This window comes from Haliotis asinina, chromosome 12 (assembly GCF_037392515.1).
Source record: "Haliotis asinina isolate JCU_RB_2024 chromosome 12, JCU_Hal_asi_v2, whole genome shotgun sequence".
Lineage (NCBI taxonomy): Eukaryota > Metazoa > Mollusca > Gastropoda > Lepetellida > Haliotidae > Haliotis > Haliotis asinina.
This window is the reverse complement of record NC_090291.1, coordinates 49,515,126-49,534,187: the sequence shown is the minus strand read 5'-3', so window position 1 is coordinate 49,534,187 and position 19,062 is coordinate 49,515,126. Positions and strand designations below refer to the sequence as shown.

At 39.4% G+C, this 19,062-nt stretch overlaps 1 protein-coding gene across 1 annotated transcript; it reads right to left on the bottom strand.

Annotated features, from left to right (window-relative positions):
- Positions 1-4,528: 4,528 nt before the first annotated feature.
- LOC137258591 (regulation of nuclear pre-mRNA domain-containing protein 1B-like) lies at positions 4,529-18,855 on the bottom strand. The gene is made up of 7 exons (XM_067796297.1): positions 18,677-18,855; positions 16,656-16,785; positions 16,248-16,357; positions 15,072-15,196; positions 11,614-11,740; positions 9,615-9,790; positions 4,529-9,157 (listed from the first exon to the last, which is right to left on the bottom strand). The coding sequence occupies exons 1-7, from the start codon at positions 18,825-18,827 to the stop codon at positions 9,011-9,013; spliced, it is 966 nt and encodes a 321-aa protein (XP_067652398.1). The 5' UTR covers positions 18,828-18,855; the 3' UTR covers positions 4,529-9,010.
- Positions 18,856-19,062: the final 207 nt, after the last annotated feature.

Genomic DNA, 19,062 nt, shown 5'->3' with positions numbered 1-19,062 from the left:
TGAAGTAGGGAATGTCACTCCCCATTATCTTCTCGTTGTCAGACAGACGAGTCCATTCTTCGCTGATGGTCAAGTATGAATCAGTTAGGTTGGTGGACACTAGGATGCGCACCTGTCGAACACGAAGACCTAGACGTATGATGTCATGAATACAGTTAAACAAGGAACAGACGTGGACAATTATCTCTAGACGTTGAATTCATTCATTCAGCAACAGACTGGAACGCGCGGACCTCAGAGAAAACCACTTATAAAACGCGAAACTGTATTATAGGAAGTTTAACTCACGGACGTCAGAGAAGACACTATCGTATATTTTGTCTGGACATGTAGCCAGTTTTATTAATCGGATGGTAAAAATACAGTTCACACATCTAATATCAGTGGTGAATAATGTTTTAAGTATATAAATTGCATTGTATAGGAAATTCATAGGTATAAATTGAAAGAGGCAATATCCGCAAGAAAGGGTTAGTGTTCTTTGTACATTTCCATGTGTAATTTTACAGCTGTGACGTCCGAAACTCTAGTAGAATGCATTCACTTGTCCTACCTACATGACCAGTTCAATCAAACATACAAATACAACATTTTAAAGTATTGATGAATGTCTGCAGTGAATAGACGTAACCCGATACCTGTTGTCCCATGAAACTGATCACACATTGATCTCCAACAGAGTCCGAAACAAACTTGTCTCCTTTCTTGACCCACGTGACGTCACATTCTGGTCTGTAAGTCAGTTCGGACAGGGGAATATCGTCAAATATACACCGGTCGTTTCTCCAACTGAGATATTTCGAAGGATCTGTAAAGCTGTAGATTTTGGTTCGAATTGTGTTTTGCTCAGCAACGAAACTGTAAAGCCGCTGTCGGTAAGGGCTTGATCCTGAATTCATGTATTGCTCTACGTAGAGATTGGATCCGCGGTGCAGAGCTTTGACGTTGACAGGCACAAAGAAGCTGTGAAGAAGAGCATGTCTTTCAGCCTCGGGAATACCGTCGGCGATGTCGTTTTGGTGCTGAATGGAGTTGTCATACTCGCTAGACATCCATGTCATCAGTGTTCTTATCTGTGGTACTAACGGATCAGCTAATGAGGCGCCGATGATCGCTGCCACCATGAGGACTGTCAAAGTCGCCATGTTGACTTTTACTGAACTCAATATGATCGAGCTAACCCTTTAAGTATTCATCTACCAGCGTTACTAAATCACGATAAGTGTGTGCCGCCGTGTAAATCTAAACAGTGTCTGTGTCTGACAAGCTCGCCTGGTTAATGACCAGGGTGACTGAAGCAACGTCTGCCACTCGAAACTAGTGGATGGATTACCACTTCAAACGACAGTCTTGTAAGTTGTTCACTGGGCAAGAGGGCAGCATGAGTTGTTACATTCACTCACACATAAATGTCGTTTTCTGATTGGCTAAGGGCTCTTCTGTTAGTTTCAGTGTACCCCGTTCACAAGCGAGGTACATTTGAATGTACCCCGCTGTCAACGGCAACTTATTCGGTACTTCGTGGTAGTACTTCCATATCTTGAATAACATTTCATCAAGCACCGATATTTTGCGAATGCAGATCGACGGGTTGACAAAACGTTAAAATGTAGTTCCTGGGAATATTAAGAAGGGGAATTACACTTTTCAAAGACAATATCTGCGGCGGAAAACAGCTGTTTCCATGGAAAACGCAGAAAATAAAATTAACATCTGAGTCGAACCCATCAAAAGGCACATTTAGGGATCATACTTGATATGTTTACCAAGTTTGGTTGAGCTACCACGAATAGTTCAAGAGATATGCTTCGGACAAAGTATGCAGACGCACGGACAGACGGACGGAACTTGTTTCTATTTCGTTGTTGCGGGGGGATAATAATAATACAGCGCTCAGCCAATCAGAAAACGACATTCATCTGTGAAGTCAGAAAATCCCAGTTGTGTGTATCTGTTGAAATACCAGGGAGCATGAGGATATCTTTTATCATTAAAATATCATATAATATGTCATACCATGCAACACTGTGTCAGCAAATAAGTAACAAATAATGAGCCAAGTCATCCATCAAAATACACGTAACTAGCTATCAGGAAAACAAATGAATTGTCCAAACGAAATCAAGTGTCAGAAGCGCAGATGTGATCAACATGATATGACATCGTGTCACATGCTTCCAAGAAGTGTCTTGCTGGTTGGCAACAGACTGTTCCACACTTCAGTATGAATATTGCCCTGTTCCTGTAGTGTAGCGGGAAGGACATGGCGTCGGGGAGGGCACACTGCCGCGCGCCCTCTTGTGTTCGACAGGACTGAAGATTGCTGAACGGGCTGTCCAAGGATCTGCTTCACTGTAGGCATCAAAGACTTGGGACTCAGGATTGTCCGGTCCAGTTGTGTTTCATCGTATGGTCTCATGCATATCAAGAAGGTTGCCATTGTCTTATAAGATTTGAATGCCATATTTTCCCCACCCGTGCATACTGATCCAATGCCAGATCATTTTAGAGTCTCTTCCATACAGGTTATGTCCGATTGTTTGGGGATACTGAAATTTCAGATACAGGCACGACAATCTGTGTACTCTTGACAGGCTGGTAGCATCTATAGACTTTATCTCCATGTGTTTCGAGAATTCCTTGAGCACAAAAAGAAAAAAAAAACAAAACAAATCATCATGTTTTCCCCCGATTCTGTGGAGATGGTACAAATACTGTTTTATTATGATAACATAATTTTATTAATAGAGACTAGTTAAAAATTAATGAATAAATGTTTATTCAAAAAGATCTGGTGAGCTACAATTTTCACAACCAAAGTGGAAAAGTTTAATCTTGTCTGGGGCTTACGTGTCTCCACGCAGTAATATAACTCTACAAAATGGACACTGGCAATGTACGACAGTTATATATGGTGGTGTTGTCCTGTTTTCGGTTAACAGAAAGGGTAAGCATTTGATTTATGTTGAGTATGTACATATTTCCACGCGCGTCTCGCCAAAAGATCTTTGTTGACATCTGTGACAGTCTCATATTTTTTCATAAGAGAGCTACATCTGTATCAGACCAATACCCTAAATTGCTTGACCCACATGAATCCGAACTGTACGAATTATTAGAAATATCTGACGGAGGTCTGATGATATTCATGTACAATGAATACTATACATGAATTCCTCGTGTCAGCATCCCCGAGAAGAATAGTGTGACCCTGCATGGTGCTATAGTTTGACAATTTATTATGATCTGTTGATTTTTATAAAAGGTTTTTTTCTTTTTACTTTGTTGAAGTGTTCACTGGATAAAACAGTAATACTCCAGACGTCTCTTTGAAAAGATCTTAGCCTGTTGAACAGACTTTACAACTTTCTGCCCTGGTCTTGTGTGATGATCATATTTCTGTGCCTGCATACTTTTTCCATTTGTCCTTTGACATTTGTACAATGGCCCAGACCTATTCTTGATTTACGGACTGCTCTTATATTCAGACGCATTGTCCTTGTTTGTGTAGTCTAGTTGTTTGCTTTTATCCAGCGTGGCACTATGCTAGCACTATACTGAATTACATGGTTTACGGTGGCATGTCGGTCATCGAAGCTGGACCAGATAATCCAGTGACCGTTATTTTGAGCAACGATTCACTCCTTAAAGGACAATTACTGACAGTGGTTTGGAAACGTGCTCATCAGTTTAGTAGGTTCCACATACCCACTTTAGCTTGAGGATTTGCACACAAAATAAGGGTTTCGGTGTACCTACACTGAGCGACTTGCCTTCACAGCATTCCCAGTTGCAAGGTGCGTGCTTAGCTACAAGGTCTCTTGGCATCCACTATGGCGTCCTGCTGTATAGTGAGGCTGCACCCATCAACATTTGGCGAATCAGTGACGCTCTTCTGGGGATTTTAAGTTAAAGAAATCTTGAGGATGAAGACATTTATGGATAGACAACTTTCTTGCAATGGATGCGACGGTTCCGTGTAGATTCTAACACCGTTATATCCATAAACGTCTTCATCCTTATCATACCAACTTCTTACACGCCACTTACAGAGGTTAAAGAAATCTCCTTCTCATAAACCTACGTGTGTTCTATCTATTGCACGTGTATTTCCCTGTCAGTCTTTCTCGCCAAGAGTAACATAACGCAAGAACAACCTCTTGTTGGGGCTTTTTTCGTGTAAAATAATTACTTCCTTTTGTGAGCGTGAGTGGTCACGTGAGTGAGTGAGGACTTACAAACATTGGGTGACTCCAAAATCATGAATGAACACAGAGCAAGAGAAGCATCTTTCCACAACACCTTGTGGTCCATTAGACATTATAGGTCAGACGTCTCTGAAGTAACCAAAGACTGAGCCATGACTGGAGGTACCGCCCAGTGCATGTGACATGGGATTGGGGCGATACCCAGCCGTTCAAGGAGGGAAGCACCAACCACAATTCACACAGTTTGTCCGTCGGGTGAAACCACCTGTCTTACACTTCAACTACCATTCAACTAACAAAACACTGAAAACAATAAACTAGAATGTGCATGCTATGCTGCATAGTTTATTCCAAATATATACAACAGGAATTTCTTTGGAGTCAGTGGGAGCTCAATATCCAACATAGTCTCAGAACTTAAGGGACTCTTTGAGTGAGAAAGAACTCTAACAAAGGCATACTTCTCTGTCAACAATCATGGTATATTCTATTTACAGACTAAAGAACATATTCACCGATCCAGTCCTGTCTGACGTCTTATAATGTTCAGTTGTGTTGAGTACAGTTTTCATTATCAATACCTGTTCATAATGTACAACTAAAGAGAATTAAAGAATATTTGTATTTCTTACAATGGTAAGTTTTACTGTTACCAATCAATCATAAAACGAATCTCAACAAAATACTTGGTAGCTCTTATAAGATAAAGGTCAAACTGCCCTTGCTGACTGTGTGTCTTTGTCATTTAGGCTGCCCTCGGCAATATCCCAGCTTTATGGCCACTGTCACATGGAGCTGAGTGACGTACAAGATATTTCACACATTTGTACCACATTGATCAGATTAAGTTAGGGATAATAAATATGCCAGAATAATTAATAAAACTGAGCCCTATTAATTCACTTCAAAAACAAAAATCAACACAATCATGATCCCGTAATTTGTTTTGTTCAGTATTTACATAATGAGATCACTTCTAGATCACTTCTTCTATATATACACATGAGCATTAAGCACCACCAAAAATAATTGTCCATTGTAACAAAAATGGATCAAAACATAGAAGTCAACCAGTTATATCTAACTACACATGCATTAGCGTGAAATTCACGTGCTGACTCAAATGCATGCTTTTCATGCGACTGAGGGGTATAAAAGGTGAAATGAAGTATTCTCATTGCTTTCTTATCGGCGCATCAATAAGTGAACAGTGCTGAAATTGAACTTTTTTGGACATGCCGAGGCGTAGGCTTTCTGAAAATACCAGATGGCAGATTATTGGTATGCATGAACCTGGTTGTCATCTCGCAACATTGGTCCCGATTGAATATCAACCACAATGTCATTAGTCGCCTTGTAAGGAAACATGCGGCCACTGGTTACGTCAAGGATCGTTTAATATCAGGAAGGCCGAGAAAGACCACACCCCGTGATGACAGTGCCCTAGTTCGCGTAATGAGACGTTGGCCCATGAACAATGCCAAAGATCTCAGAGAACAACGTATAGTGGGTGTTCGTCTCTCAACCAGCACCATCCGAAGGAGGCTCAGGTCCGCTGGACTCCGTGTACGTCGTCCAATCAGACGTCCCGTGTTCACTGATAGACACAAGGCTCAGCGTTTGGCGTGGTGTAATCAACGGCAAAACCACAATCTGAGGACATGGCGCAGGATCCATTGGTCCGATGAAAGCAGTTTTCTTCTTCGTGTTACTGATGGCCGTTGGCAAGTTTGGAGGAGTAATGATGTTTATCAACAGCGGATGATCCGTGCAGCTGAACCCTTTGGCGATGGCTCTGTAATGGTGTGGGGGTGTATCCTCTATGACTGTAAGCTGAATCTTATCACCAATTAAGAGACCCTCAACAGTCAGAGATACCAACAGGAAATACTGGAAGCTGCTGTTGTCCCGCAATTCGATAACCACCCCGTCGAAATCGTGTTGGCTTGGGATCGAAAAGTGAACGTTTTCTGAGAACTTTGTATAAGTTGGACCATTGTTTAGGACATGACTACTGAAAACGTTTTTAGTGCCCCCACATGACCGTCAATAGATTACAGCCGAAAGTAGCAGCAGTGTTGGTAGTTGAAGGATTGACACTTTAGATGGTTCAGTTAACGAAATTATAACCATGTGTTTGGTTACCATATCATGAATGACCATGAATCTTATTGCGTGAAAATGGGTGGTGTTTACTTAATACTCATGTATATACATGCAAAAACACATGATGAGAGGACTCATCAATCCACAAATTCACGAGACATTTCAGCCTGGGACTGAATAACAGTGACCTTTGAGACAAGACCCATAAAAATTCGAACTGGAAACATATTTAGTGTTGAGTCAAGATCATATTACACAGACTGAGTGAGTGAATTAGTTTGCTTTATGTCACTTTTAGTAATATTCCAGCAATATTACGCAGGGGACACCAGACTAACGTGATGAGCAAATGCCTTAACCGTCAGGCTACCACAAAACCCCTATTATACACAGAGAAATTACTATGACTACTACTTTGATGCATTGATTAAAGGTGTACCTATATTTGAGTTTCATATTTTCATGAAAAAAAAATAATTCAAAGTGTCTTTTAATGATTATGCAACAAGTGAATCACTTGTTTTCTCCATGAATTAATTTTAGTAATACAGCTCCATATAGTGGAAGGCCTCAAAACTGCCCCAAGTGATCCCAGGTGGAAATATCTTGACTAGAAGATTCCTGCAGCATGCTGATGATCTTCAGAAACGCTGGTGAAACGAACAACCCATGCCAAGTCCTTGATGTACTGAAGATCAATGTCGTATTGAAACAACAGAGTAAGTCCACATAGCCCAAACAGACTAAGATACGTATAACACACTTTGATTTGTAGACTCTGAAAGTCATAAAAGCACTGATGAACATGAAAGATGAACTCTTAATATCAATTCCAACGGATGAAACTGTTGCTTCACATATTATTAAATCACAACAAACGGAACAAACATCCTCTGAATACGAATTAAATCATTATATGAGTCAGGCAGGAGAATCAGTCCGTTTGCATTGTGCCTCAATGTTCTCTGTGCCATAAAAATATTTCATAAACAAAGTTTCATTATTACAACTCTGTCCTGAGCATAATTGAGTTAATCAATCAAATATCCAGTTATTGCAACACAACCACCAGGATATCACGACAGGGTAGACATAAAAGGGGATAAGATCCACCTGAATCTGAAATTCTGAATATAAAAAAGAAACTGATAGCACATAAACTCCCCTCTGTATACGTAATTGTAATTAGTGTCTAGTCTCTGAGCTAGCACTGTTGTTTGGATCAAGTAAAGTCCACCTGTAAATACTCAGATTCTGATATCTGCTGATAATTCTTGAATTTAAGTCATCCAACCATCATGAACAATATGAGGTAATTTCTGCCCTTTACAATACCAGAGTATTAACTGCAAGTTTGAAACTTTTACCATAATTTTCTTAATTTTTAGAATGATAACCAACAAAGGCAATCCTGATTACTGCTACTTTTCTTCACTAACATTGTAACAAAATGCTAGAAAACAATAATAGCCAACATTCAAAATCATTCTGTAAAACAAAGAAATAAAAGTTAAAACCAACCCAGGCTGAACACTCGTCAGTATTTTCCAGGAAAAACACAGGGCATGTTTAAGACCCCATTTAAAACCTAGTCCCTGAACCATTCCTTGTTTCTAGCAGATCCAGATGATGTAATGGCATGCCTTCTTTTGGGGCAAGACCAGTTTCTTTTCTTTGATAGAAAGATTAACTCCCTTGCTATAACTAAAATACTACCTCAAAATGGTTGTGAGAAGTCTGATCCTTTCATATCACTATAGTAAATGTCATTTCAGGACATAAACAGCAGGTGTACTGTGGAAGAATGTGATTACATATGTGTAAACCGGCAAAGTACAGAATTATTGCTCAAAAATAACTTTTAAGCGTTCAGTTTTGGTTTTAACTTCCATATTAACTGTGGCAGTATGACAGTACCAGGTTAACTGAGGCAGTATGACAGTACCAGGTTAACTGTGGCAGTATGACAGTACCAGGTTCACTGTGGCAGTATGACAGTATCAGGTGATCTTTTCTACTGCAAGGAGTTATGTGGTAACTTGCACTACACGTAATATTCCATCATAGGTGTAGTAGAAAGTCAACCTACCGCAGCATTCAAAATACCTGATGCCCCACTGCCTGTGATGGGGTATTTTCAACACGGATTGCTAGATTCTAAAATTCACCTGCCCGACAATCAGGTTCAAATTAAGAGATGTATATGAAGATGACTTGTAGGGCAGGTAAGTTTTGGCCAGGGCTAGCAAGTTTTACATCTAACCAATCCTGCGGTCTGGGTGAAATTTGGGTGAGTTTCATACCCTGGTTACAGGGGACCCAGGTGACTAGTCTGACAGTAGCTGTCTCAGGTTAAGCTACATCCTTGCTAGAACAATCTTTCTAAATTAACTTAAACATACCCTGAAACACATCAAATAGTTCCTGTTTGCCTCCTATCTCTTGGCACTGTGACATGTCTGTACCATAAATTCATCCGTCCTAGAGGTGATCTGTCCTTTTGAGTCAGAAAATCTTTCATTCACCAAAAATTCAATCAATTCAATCAATTCTGTCACACCTTTAAAACATTTGAACAATTTCCCCTAAGCGTACATTTTTCATAATGTGGAACAGTTTAACTGTTTTAAGTTTCTTCTGTACATTTGATATTAAGCCAAATGCATTTCCAAGTGTTACAAGTGGTCACATGACTATCATAAGCTGAAGAGGTCTCCAGCAGATGGCAGCGGGGCGAGGCCGCCAGTGACGTCAGGGAGGAGGGTGAGATCAGGTAGGTTCTGCAGGTGAGACTTCAGTTCCTGTCGCACTGTCGTCACTTTTGCGAGTTTGCTTTTATATTCCTGTAAACATGAAAATAAAGAAACTGCATCAACAATGTGACAGACACAGAACCAAAGCATTCAGTACAAAGGTGATCTTAACTCCCATACTCTAACATGGCGGATGACACATCATATGACTCCTCTTAGCACTAATATGACCATATCTATCTATCCGTCTGTCTGTCTGTCTGTCTGTCTGTCTGTGTGCCTGTCTGTCTATCTATATCTATCTATCTATCTATCTATCTATCTATCTATCTATCTATCTATCTATCTATCTATCTATCTATCTATCTATCTATCTATCTATCTATTGCTGAATAGTCTGAAAACAAAGTTGACTCCAAGGTTTTATACACTAGATGACAGGTGAGCATGCCCCCTGCACCGAAAGCTCACTGGATCAAATTACTTATCTGATGAGTAAATGCTTTCAAACAACTTGAAAGACAAAAAACAAATGAAGATATGTTACCGCCATCCTACTTTCCGCCTCAGTGAGGCATTCTCTCTGGTGCTGTATAAAATCATGAAGCATCCGGGCAACTTTCTTCCTCTCTTCCAGCTCCGCGCTGAGGCGCTGGTTGTAGTCGGACAACAAAAAACACGCACTCTCAACCTGCTTCGACAGACGATCTGCTGATTCCTTGTCTGTCAAAATGCAACAAGAATCATGAGAAGATGACATATCCACCTGCCCCCACATATTTGAAAGGAAATATCATCTGACATTTACTTGATGTACCTTTAGAATGAATCGTTTTCATGGAAATCATGAAATACATAAATTCCCAAATATCTTTAAACACCAAGAAGCACCACTTCCAAGATCTGCCTCATATATTTGCCAAGATCTGTTGAAAGACATCAAATGGTTTTAGAGTTGTGCTAAGGAAACGAAGCCCATTCCTCCCTTTTGAAACTAAATAGAAATCGTTTCCTTGGAAACAAGGAAAAATATAAATGCAAAAAATCTGTAAATAGCAAAAGGCACCACTTTACGTTCTGCCTCACATATGTGCCAGGTTTTGCAGAAATATATCAAGAAGTTTTCGAGTTGTGCTCCGGCAGTCTAAGTAAACTTATCCTCAGTACTTTTCGTTACACTCCACTACCGAGTCTAACAAAACATCATGGGAGGTCGTGTCAGGTAACCTTTGAGATTGACCAATCAGATCACACCTTACCACAATCGCGAAACACCTTTTGAACTTTTTATCTGGAAAAGGTTCATACCCGAACGATTCTGAATGCTACAATCGCTTCCGGGTGATGCACATGGCGTACATACAGCCATGACAACGGTGAGTAAACAGTCGCTGAAAATAATGTTTTTTGACTATATTCAAGGATGTTATCTTGCGGAAATATTAGCTAATGGTAACCATGTCAACAGAAACCCCAAAGCGTATATTTTGCAGGTCAAATAACTGTTATATGCTGATTTTTGTTTGTGGAGAGATCTGTGTTGGTGACCTGAATATATTGAAAGTCCCTCCAATCCCTAAATAGTAGCCGTTGTCTGATTGGTTCAATCTTTTGATGGGAAGGTCATTGGTCACTCAAAGGTTACCTGATGCGATCTTCTACTAGGTTTTGTTAGCTTAGACTCTGTGGTGGAGTGTAACGAAATACACTGAGACTAAGTTTACTTTGACTGGTGCTCCGGAAACGAAGGTCACCTCTCCCTTTTGAGACTAAGTCCAAATCAGTTCCATAGAAACCATGAAAAGCGAAAAAGTCCAACATCTGCAAATTGCAAAAGGCACCACTTTATCTTGTGTTTGATATATCTAACAAGTTTCCCTAAAAGATATCAAATGGTTTTTCAGTTGTGCTCCTGAAACGAAGGTCACCCCTCCCCTTTAGACTAAGTTCAAATCATTTCTATAGAAACAAAAAAAAAATTAGAAATGACAAAAGTCAAAAGACAAAATAGCAAAAGGCACCACGTTAGGTGCTGTTTGATATAGGTGCCAATTTTTGCTGAAAAATAATGAACGTTTTTTGAGTTACACACTGAAGCAAAATGATTAAGGATGGACAGACAGATGAGATGTCGACTATATCAAAAATCAAAAGTGAACCCTATGGCACTGTGAGACATTTGTATGTGTTAAACACTGGTGTTGACATTCCTATGCATAAAGTGCTGAAATACCAGGAAGTGAAGCTAACTTGGATGATTCCAGAATGTTAACAAAGGGGAAAAACAAAAGATTCCAGTTGTTAAAAACAAGACAGATGATCTACTGAAGTCCACAAGGACCTGCAGATCTTTGAAACTGCCGGCCCGATGCAATAACAACTGATGTTGGGCCTCTGGGTCGGCGTACATTTCAAACACTGCTCTTCCTGCTTCCTGACCAGGAATGTCTTAAAGTAACAAAAACGGAAAAGAATGCACTCTAAAATACGAATGGAATAGGCGCTATCTAACTTCTGGGATAGAGTAAGAAATGAATCATGTTTACCCTGAATTTTGTCAAGGTGAGAAATGTCAGACACCTCCTGGGGTAAAGCTGCAATCTTTTCTCTAACAGCAGCATCACTGGAAGCTGAACTCTCCAGGTCTGACAAACGCTTGATGAGACTATCAGCCTGAAACAGACAGTATTAGGCATCCTGCAGATGCAAACTCTGGGTCTCATTGACTGCTGAATCATGTGAACAAGTCTTGTAACATGACTCATTAAATTAACCTATACATTCAGTACTTTTTACTTTTTGGTCACACACAAGATGTGTTAAATGACTGGTATCTGCATAATCAAACAGTGTAGGCTGTCGACAAAATTGAAGACACCGGTTCCAATGTTTGTAGTTTTGTTACAAATCTTGTCTTGCAAACTTTTTTTATCATGATTCAAAAACATATATAACTATGAGTAGGAAGTGGTTTTGATTTTTTAACTTGATGAAAACAACCATAATCTAATTGATTCTCAAACTGAATTTAGGACTGTAATGCCACAATTTTAAGAAATGGCAAATGATACTACTTACAATATTATTATCACTTCGACCAAAACCTCACTTCTGAGAAAGAAATCCTTACGTTACATGTTGTGTCATGCAATATCCTTTTGGTCATCAATCATTTACTACAACTAGTAAGTAGTTTTAATTTCTTTGAACTCATTGAAAACAGATCTAAGGAGTATCCCCTATTTTGGAAGTGTGGCAGGTGTCAAACCACCTGATTTAATACATAGATCTACAGGCTTCCACAACGCTCGCTTCACACTAACAACATATTTAGCATGAACTGAGGGGTCACATGGAAATCTGTACATGATAACACCACCATCTAACACCTTGTAGCATTTGACAGCAACACAACCATTCAGCATGTCTTTGTTGACGTCGGGAAATCAGCAAATTCATGAGCTTCCTACACATAACTGAAAGTCCTTTCTCCCATGACGTCACTCAGGTTCGCCTCAGTGCTCTGGCTGCAATTACGTAACCTGTCTGTGATTTCGTTGGCAGGTGAGCGTGAAGCAGACGATCTTTTGGCAACTTTTAATCACTCTGCATTAATTAACCATGCATTTTTTAAGAATGAATTTGATTTCTCTCATAAGACTAACCAAAGTCTTTCATATGTAATGGATAAAAAAGTACAAAAAATGTGAGTTTATTCGTTCTTTAGTGTGTTGTGATCGCACTGATCAAAATCAACTGATTTCTATATAATCTCCAAATGTCACTGACATTGGGTGCAACAGTGCATCAGATATCAGGTTAACAAGAGCTTGAAAAGGGATCAAGGTGACCTTGAAGATAACGTCAATATCACTCAAATTGACTCGTTTCTACCTCATGCCCCAGTGTAGGCTATCACCAAATCTGAAGACATTGGGTACCACAGTTTATGAGATTTTGTGCCAACCTGAGTCTAATGAGTTTGAAAATAAGATCAAGGACACCAGATTCAACTGGTGTCTATGTAATTGCCCAGAGTAGGCTGTCACGGAATTTGAAGACATTGGGTAAAACAGTTCATGAGATGTCACGTTAACAAGAGTTTGAAAAGTGCAACAAGGTCAACAAAATCAACTGGTGTCTGGGCAATTCCCCAGTGTAGGCTGTCACCAAATTTGTAGACATTGGGTACAACAGTTCATGAGATACCATGTTAACAAGAGTTTGAAAAGTGCAACAAGGTCAACAAAATCAACTGGTGTCTGGGCAATTCCCCAGTGTAGGCTGTCACCAAATTTGTAGACATTGGGTACAACAGTTCATGAGATACCATGTTAACAAGAGTTTGAAAAGTGCAACAAGGTCAACAAAATCAACTGGTGTCTGGGCAATTCCCCAGTGTAGGCTGTCACCAAATTTGTAGACATTGGGTACAACAGTTCATGAGATACCATGTTAACAAGAGTTTGAAAAGTGCAACAAGGTCAACAAAATCAACTGGTGTCTGGGCAATTCCCCAGTGTAGGCTGTCACCAAATTTGTAGACATTGGGTACAACAGTTCATGAGATACCATGTTAACAAGAGTTTGAAAAGTGCAACAAGGTCAACAAAATCAACTGGTGTCTGGGCAATTCCCCAGTGTAGGCTGTCACCAAATTTGTAGACATTGGGTACAACAGTTCATGAGATACCATGTTAACAAGAGTTTGAAAAGTGCAACAAGGTCAACAAAATCAACTGGTGTCTGGGCAATTCCCCAGTGTAGGCTGTCACCAAATTTGTAGACATTGGGTACAACAGTTCATGAGATACCATGTTAACAAGAGTTTGAAAAGTGCAACAAGGTCAACAAAATCAACTGGTGTCTGGGCAATTCCCCAGTGTAGGCTGTCACCAAATTTGTAGACATTGGGTACAACAGTTCATGAGATACCATGTTAACAAGAGTTTGAAAAGTGCAACAAGGTCAACAAAATCAACTGGTGTCTGGGCAATTCCCCAGTGTAGGCTGTCACCAAATTTGTAGACATTGGGTACAACAGTTCATGAGATACCATGTTAACAAGAGTTTGAAAAGTGCAACAAGGTCAACAAAATCAACTGGTGTCTGGGCAATTCCCCAGTGTAGGCTGTCACCAAATTTGTAGACATTGGGTACAACAGTTCATGAGATACCATGTTAACAAGAGTTTGAAAAGTGCAACAAGGTCAACAAAATCAACTGGTGTCTGGGCAATTCCCCAGTGTAGGCTGTCACCAAATTTGTAGACATTGGGTACAACAGTTCATGAGATACCATGTTAACAAGAGTTTGAAGTGTGGTCAAAGAGTCGTGGTGACCTTGAAAACAAGGACAAGATCACCCCAACTGACGGGTGTCTGTATAATCCCCAGATATAGGCTGTTACCAAATATGAAGACACTGGGTATAACAGTTCATAAGATATTGTGATAACAAGAGTTTGAAGAGTGTTGAAAGAGTCGGGTGACCTTGAAGGTAAGGTTTTAGGGTAAAATTTCATGCTTTTTCAAGCCCGTGCTGACCTAAAATCCCAAATGGGTACCTCACTGAGGTCAGCAGCAAATTAGTGAGCGAGTGAGTTCGATGTTATGCCACTCTAAGCAAACATTCCAGCAAAATCACAGTGGGGACACCAGAAAGGGGCTTCACACATTGTATTGGTGTCGGGAATCAAACCCAGGTTTTCGGCACGACAAGCAAACAGTTTCACTGCTAGGCTACCAAAATGCCCCCAAATTACAATCAACAATACAACCAACCAGTACAACCTCAGTGCAAGCATAACAGACTGACCTGTAAATTTCTAAATGCTATGAACGATTCCATATCAAAGATTGACCAAAATTTTTTGCGACTGCAGACATCAATCACTTATGATATATTTATATTTATGCATCACTTAAATATTCCCAGCATTGTTAAACTGTGATGAAGTGATAAAGAGTTAAGAGGGGGTTAAATCCAGCTGACACACACATACTTCAGGAGGAATGGGGAGTGGCTCCATGGCTTCCACTTCCTCTCGGAGAGACAGGAAGTTCTGTTCGTGCTTCTTCTTCTTCACTGTCTGCTGAACTGGTTCTGGTGGGGCAACTGCGGGGGTGCCTTCAAATGTCACAAAATATGCACATATGAAGTTATAACATATATTTTACTTTATCATCTTCATCAACAACACTGCATAGCATACCATTTTGTTCTCCCCATATACTTTCAGTGTACATACTGCATGCTGACCTAACCCGTAAACTTGACATCAAAACAAACAGACACTTTCATGATAGTTACATAAATAATTATGTCTCCAAATGACCAAGAAAATTAAAACTATTGTTTCCTATTAAGCCAAAGGGGGTCATTAAGATGATGGCATGAGGTCATTTGGTGTTATTTGGCAAAAGGGGTTACCCAAAGTTGGGTTGACAGACTATGGATAGTGTTACTAATCAATTATGCATTGACTGAATGCCAACCATTGCCAAACTGCACACAGTAAGAGAGTGAGTGAGTTTTAATACTGATCTAGGAAGTATTCCAGGTATGTCAAGGTGTTTCTGCTTTGATGACTGAGCTCTGTTCTTGAAATATTTGTTTAAATATGATATCAGAAAACATCAGGTTGAAAATTAAGGAAAGCAATGTATTGTGATGCAAGAGAGGAGTTCATAGGATTCATGTGGTTTGGAGAAATGCTATTTGATTCTTTGAATCTGCTACAGTCTTAACCTTGGACCTCATGTTAAGACAAAGACCCTTTGGCATTCATGCTTACTTCTAAAATATACACTTAAGGGAAACAACTCTGCACAAAAACACCTCCGACAGCTTGGCCACCCTGAGACAGTTATTATGAGCTGCTTGTCAAAACTTTAAATACTGTTCACAAATATTCATAATGAGATTCTTGAAAGGCATTTAGAAGTTGGTATTGATGCAAAGGGACAAATAATATGGATGACAACCTCTTTTTATTGTACGTCACAACATTTCTGAATTCACATGACGAAGGGTCAAGGAACAGCCAAGAAACGCTGTGACATACAATAAACAAGAAGTTGTCATCCATATTATTTGTCTTTTTACTTTAACATGCATAATGTCAGAAAATCTCCAAACAATCTTCATCAACTTTTCACAGAAAAACTACATCTCTTACTTGTTAACTGTTGTTTCATGGACTTGATGAAATCTTTAACATAAACACCCCTCTCCTGCCAAATGTTCAACACACGTTCCAGAGATCTCTTCGTCTTGTCATCAGCATCTCTGAAAAGAAAAGTAGCCATGATGCTTTATTCTCCACTGCATTCAGCAGTTCCTTTGTGCTGTATGGCAGGTTTCCGCTGTGCATTCTAAAACACCTACACAGTTTGCTGACAGTCTCCATGACTCGTATCAGAGACCATATATTGGCATATGATCTCTGCTTATATCCATATAACATTCAGCCCTTCATATCAGGTAAATAACCATTCAAGTGTCTGGGAAAACCAATTTCAGAATATATTCAGGTAATACACAGGCAAATACAGGAAATTCATTAATGAATAAAGGATATGCCTACTTTGCAGCAATTCTGACAGCATCTGGAAGGACTGTGGCAAAATCTTTGGTGAATTCTGGGCCTTTCTTTTTACTATTCTGGATGACATCATTGGCCAAATAGAAGAATGTCAACTTCTTGCTGGATTTTCCTGTGGAACATATAAAATATAACACATTGTACAGCTTGACTCACGTACTGCATGTCACACATGTAAGATATAATATATTCTTCCTTGTTTTTTCTGGTTCCTGAGAATGAAAAGGATGAGCAAATGACTGGTTCAGAGTGGTTTTATACCACTTTTGGCAACATTCTTGTAATATGGCTGTGACACCAGAAATGGGCTTCGCACATCACACAGACATAAGGACTCAAACTCAGGTCATCAGGAAGACATACAGATCTGATATAACTCCACTGCCTCACTGACATTTGTGAAATTACATGGAGTTGGTAGGTTGTGAAAAAGGTCAAAAACAAACATTTAAGACTATTGGTTCTGAAACATGTTAACAGGTTTTCTGAATATAGGTCTGCAGCCATTGTGCAGCCTATGGTGAGCTTGTCATATTGACCATCCTTGTGAAACCTACTGTTTAGCTGGTGAAACTACTGTTGCGATTCTTTTTGGCTATTTTGTTCTTAACATCAAAGCGTGCATCACGTGACTTGCTGTTTAAGTTTACACAGTTTTAGTCATTATGGAGTCATCAGACACTAGAGTCATTATGGGACATTCTTGCACCTCACAGGCAGCAGATTAAGTTATCCAACTTAATAATATTCAGATTGCAGCATTTTGAGCATGTCCCTAGGTGGCGTGGAATTTAGCGTATTAAAAATGCTGTTAATATTATTATATGCTGGTGGTCAGTAAATAATTGAGTCTGGATCAGAGAATCCGGTGATATCATGAATTTACACAATTGGGATACAATGACATGTATCTTACCTGACACGTAAATTTTGTTTTCTGATTGGCCAAGCGCCCTTCTATTATTTTCAATGTAACCTACTTACAAGTAAGGTACATTGCAATGTATCTTGCTGCCAATAGCAACTCATTTGGTACTTTGTGGTAGTACTTTTTTATCTTGAATAACATCAAATCACGCATGATGCATGGAATTTACTGATGTTTTCCAAAAGCAAATCGATGGAAGGGAGATAATTCTAAATCTGTTTTTCTTGTGTCATCTGCAAAATCTAGCAATGAAATAAATTTTCACAAAACATTCAAACGTCGTCCCTGTGAATACTAAGAAGGGACATTACACTGCATGACTTTACCATGTTTGCTAAGACAATACCTGTGGGAAAAAAAGCAAGATGCAAGATTCGAATTGTTGATTCACACAGTATAGGATACACATTTCAAACAGTTCAAAATTAACATTGAGGTGTTTAGTAAGATAAACAAGTTGTTCACTGGTCCCTCGGGGCTCATGGGTTAATGTACCCTCAATGTTTGTTTATGTTCCCATCGAACTTCTAGCTCAGGGAACATAAACAAACATCGAGGGTGCATCAACTCATACCTCCCTCATTACCAATAAACAACATACAGTATTCAACCAAGTCAGCAAGAGTAACCACCTGATCATGTTAGTCGCCTGTTATGACAGCATGGGTTGCTGATGACCTTCTCGATTCATACCTAAGTTTCACTTTAGGTAGGCTTGTCAGAGCTTGCAATCGGCATGCTGAGTCTAATATGTATTCTTAGATAATAAATTATGAGCTAGAAAGCCAAATTACAGAAGTTAATTTGTCAAACACACACATCATTCATTTTCTTAAGCATCATATCATATGTAGTCCCTCTTTTCATTAAAAAAGGAGAAAAAATATGCAAGAAATGCAACACAAAACGTGGTTCTGGCATTGCTTGAGAATGAGAACTACTGAAGCGATGATTATGCTTTTCAGTATTTTCTTTTCGTCACGCAAAAAATAGTGCACTGATTTGATTTTAGGCACTAGTACTAGTAATAAAATGGAAATGCCTTACCAAATCATTTGGCAAATGCATATCTTACCTTTAGCAATCTCTCGGTGCCACACTTGTACAATAGTTTTAGAGTGTTTCCGATGATGGATCAGCCATAAAGACAGAGTCTGGATGCTCTGTTGTGTGTTGTTCAGTTCAGAAAGCTTTTTAGAAAAGTTAGAATCCGAGAAAGACGACATGATGTTCAGCGGAGCGGTATTCTAATGCAATAAAGGCTCCCTGAAACGGAAGTTGATTGGGCGATTCCAAAACATAAACATAGGACAAGTCAATAAACTGGATTTACGATAATTTCAATAATTATGAGAATGTGTATGTCTCAATGGTCACATATGTTGAGTTTTCAGAGTTACACATTTGGCATAAATAATCATCCATGAAAACATTTTCTTAAGTTATCATTGGGAAAGAGAA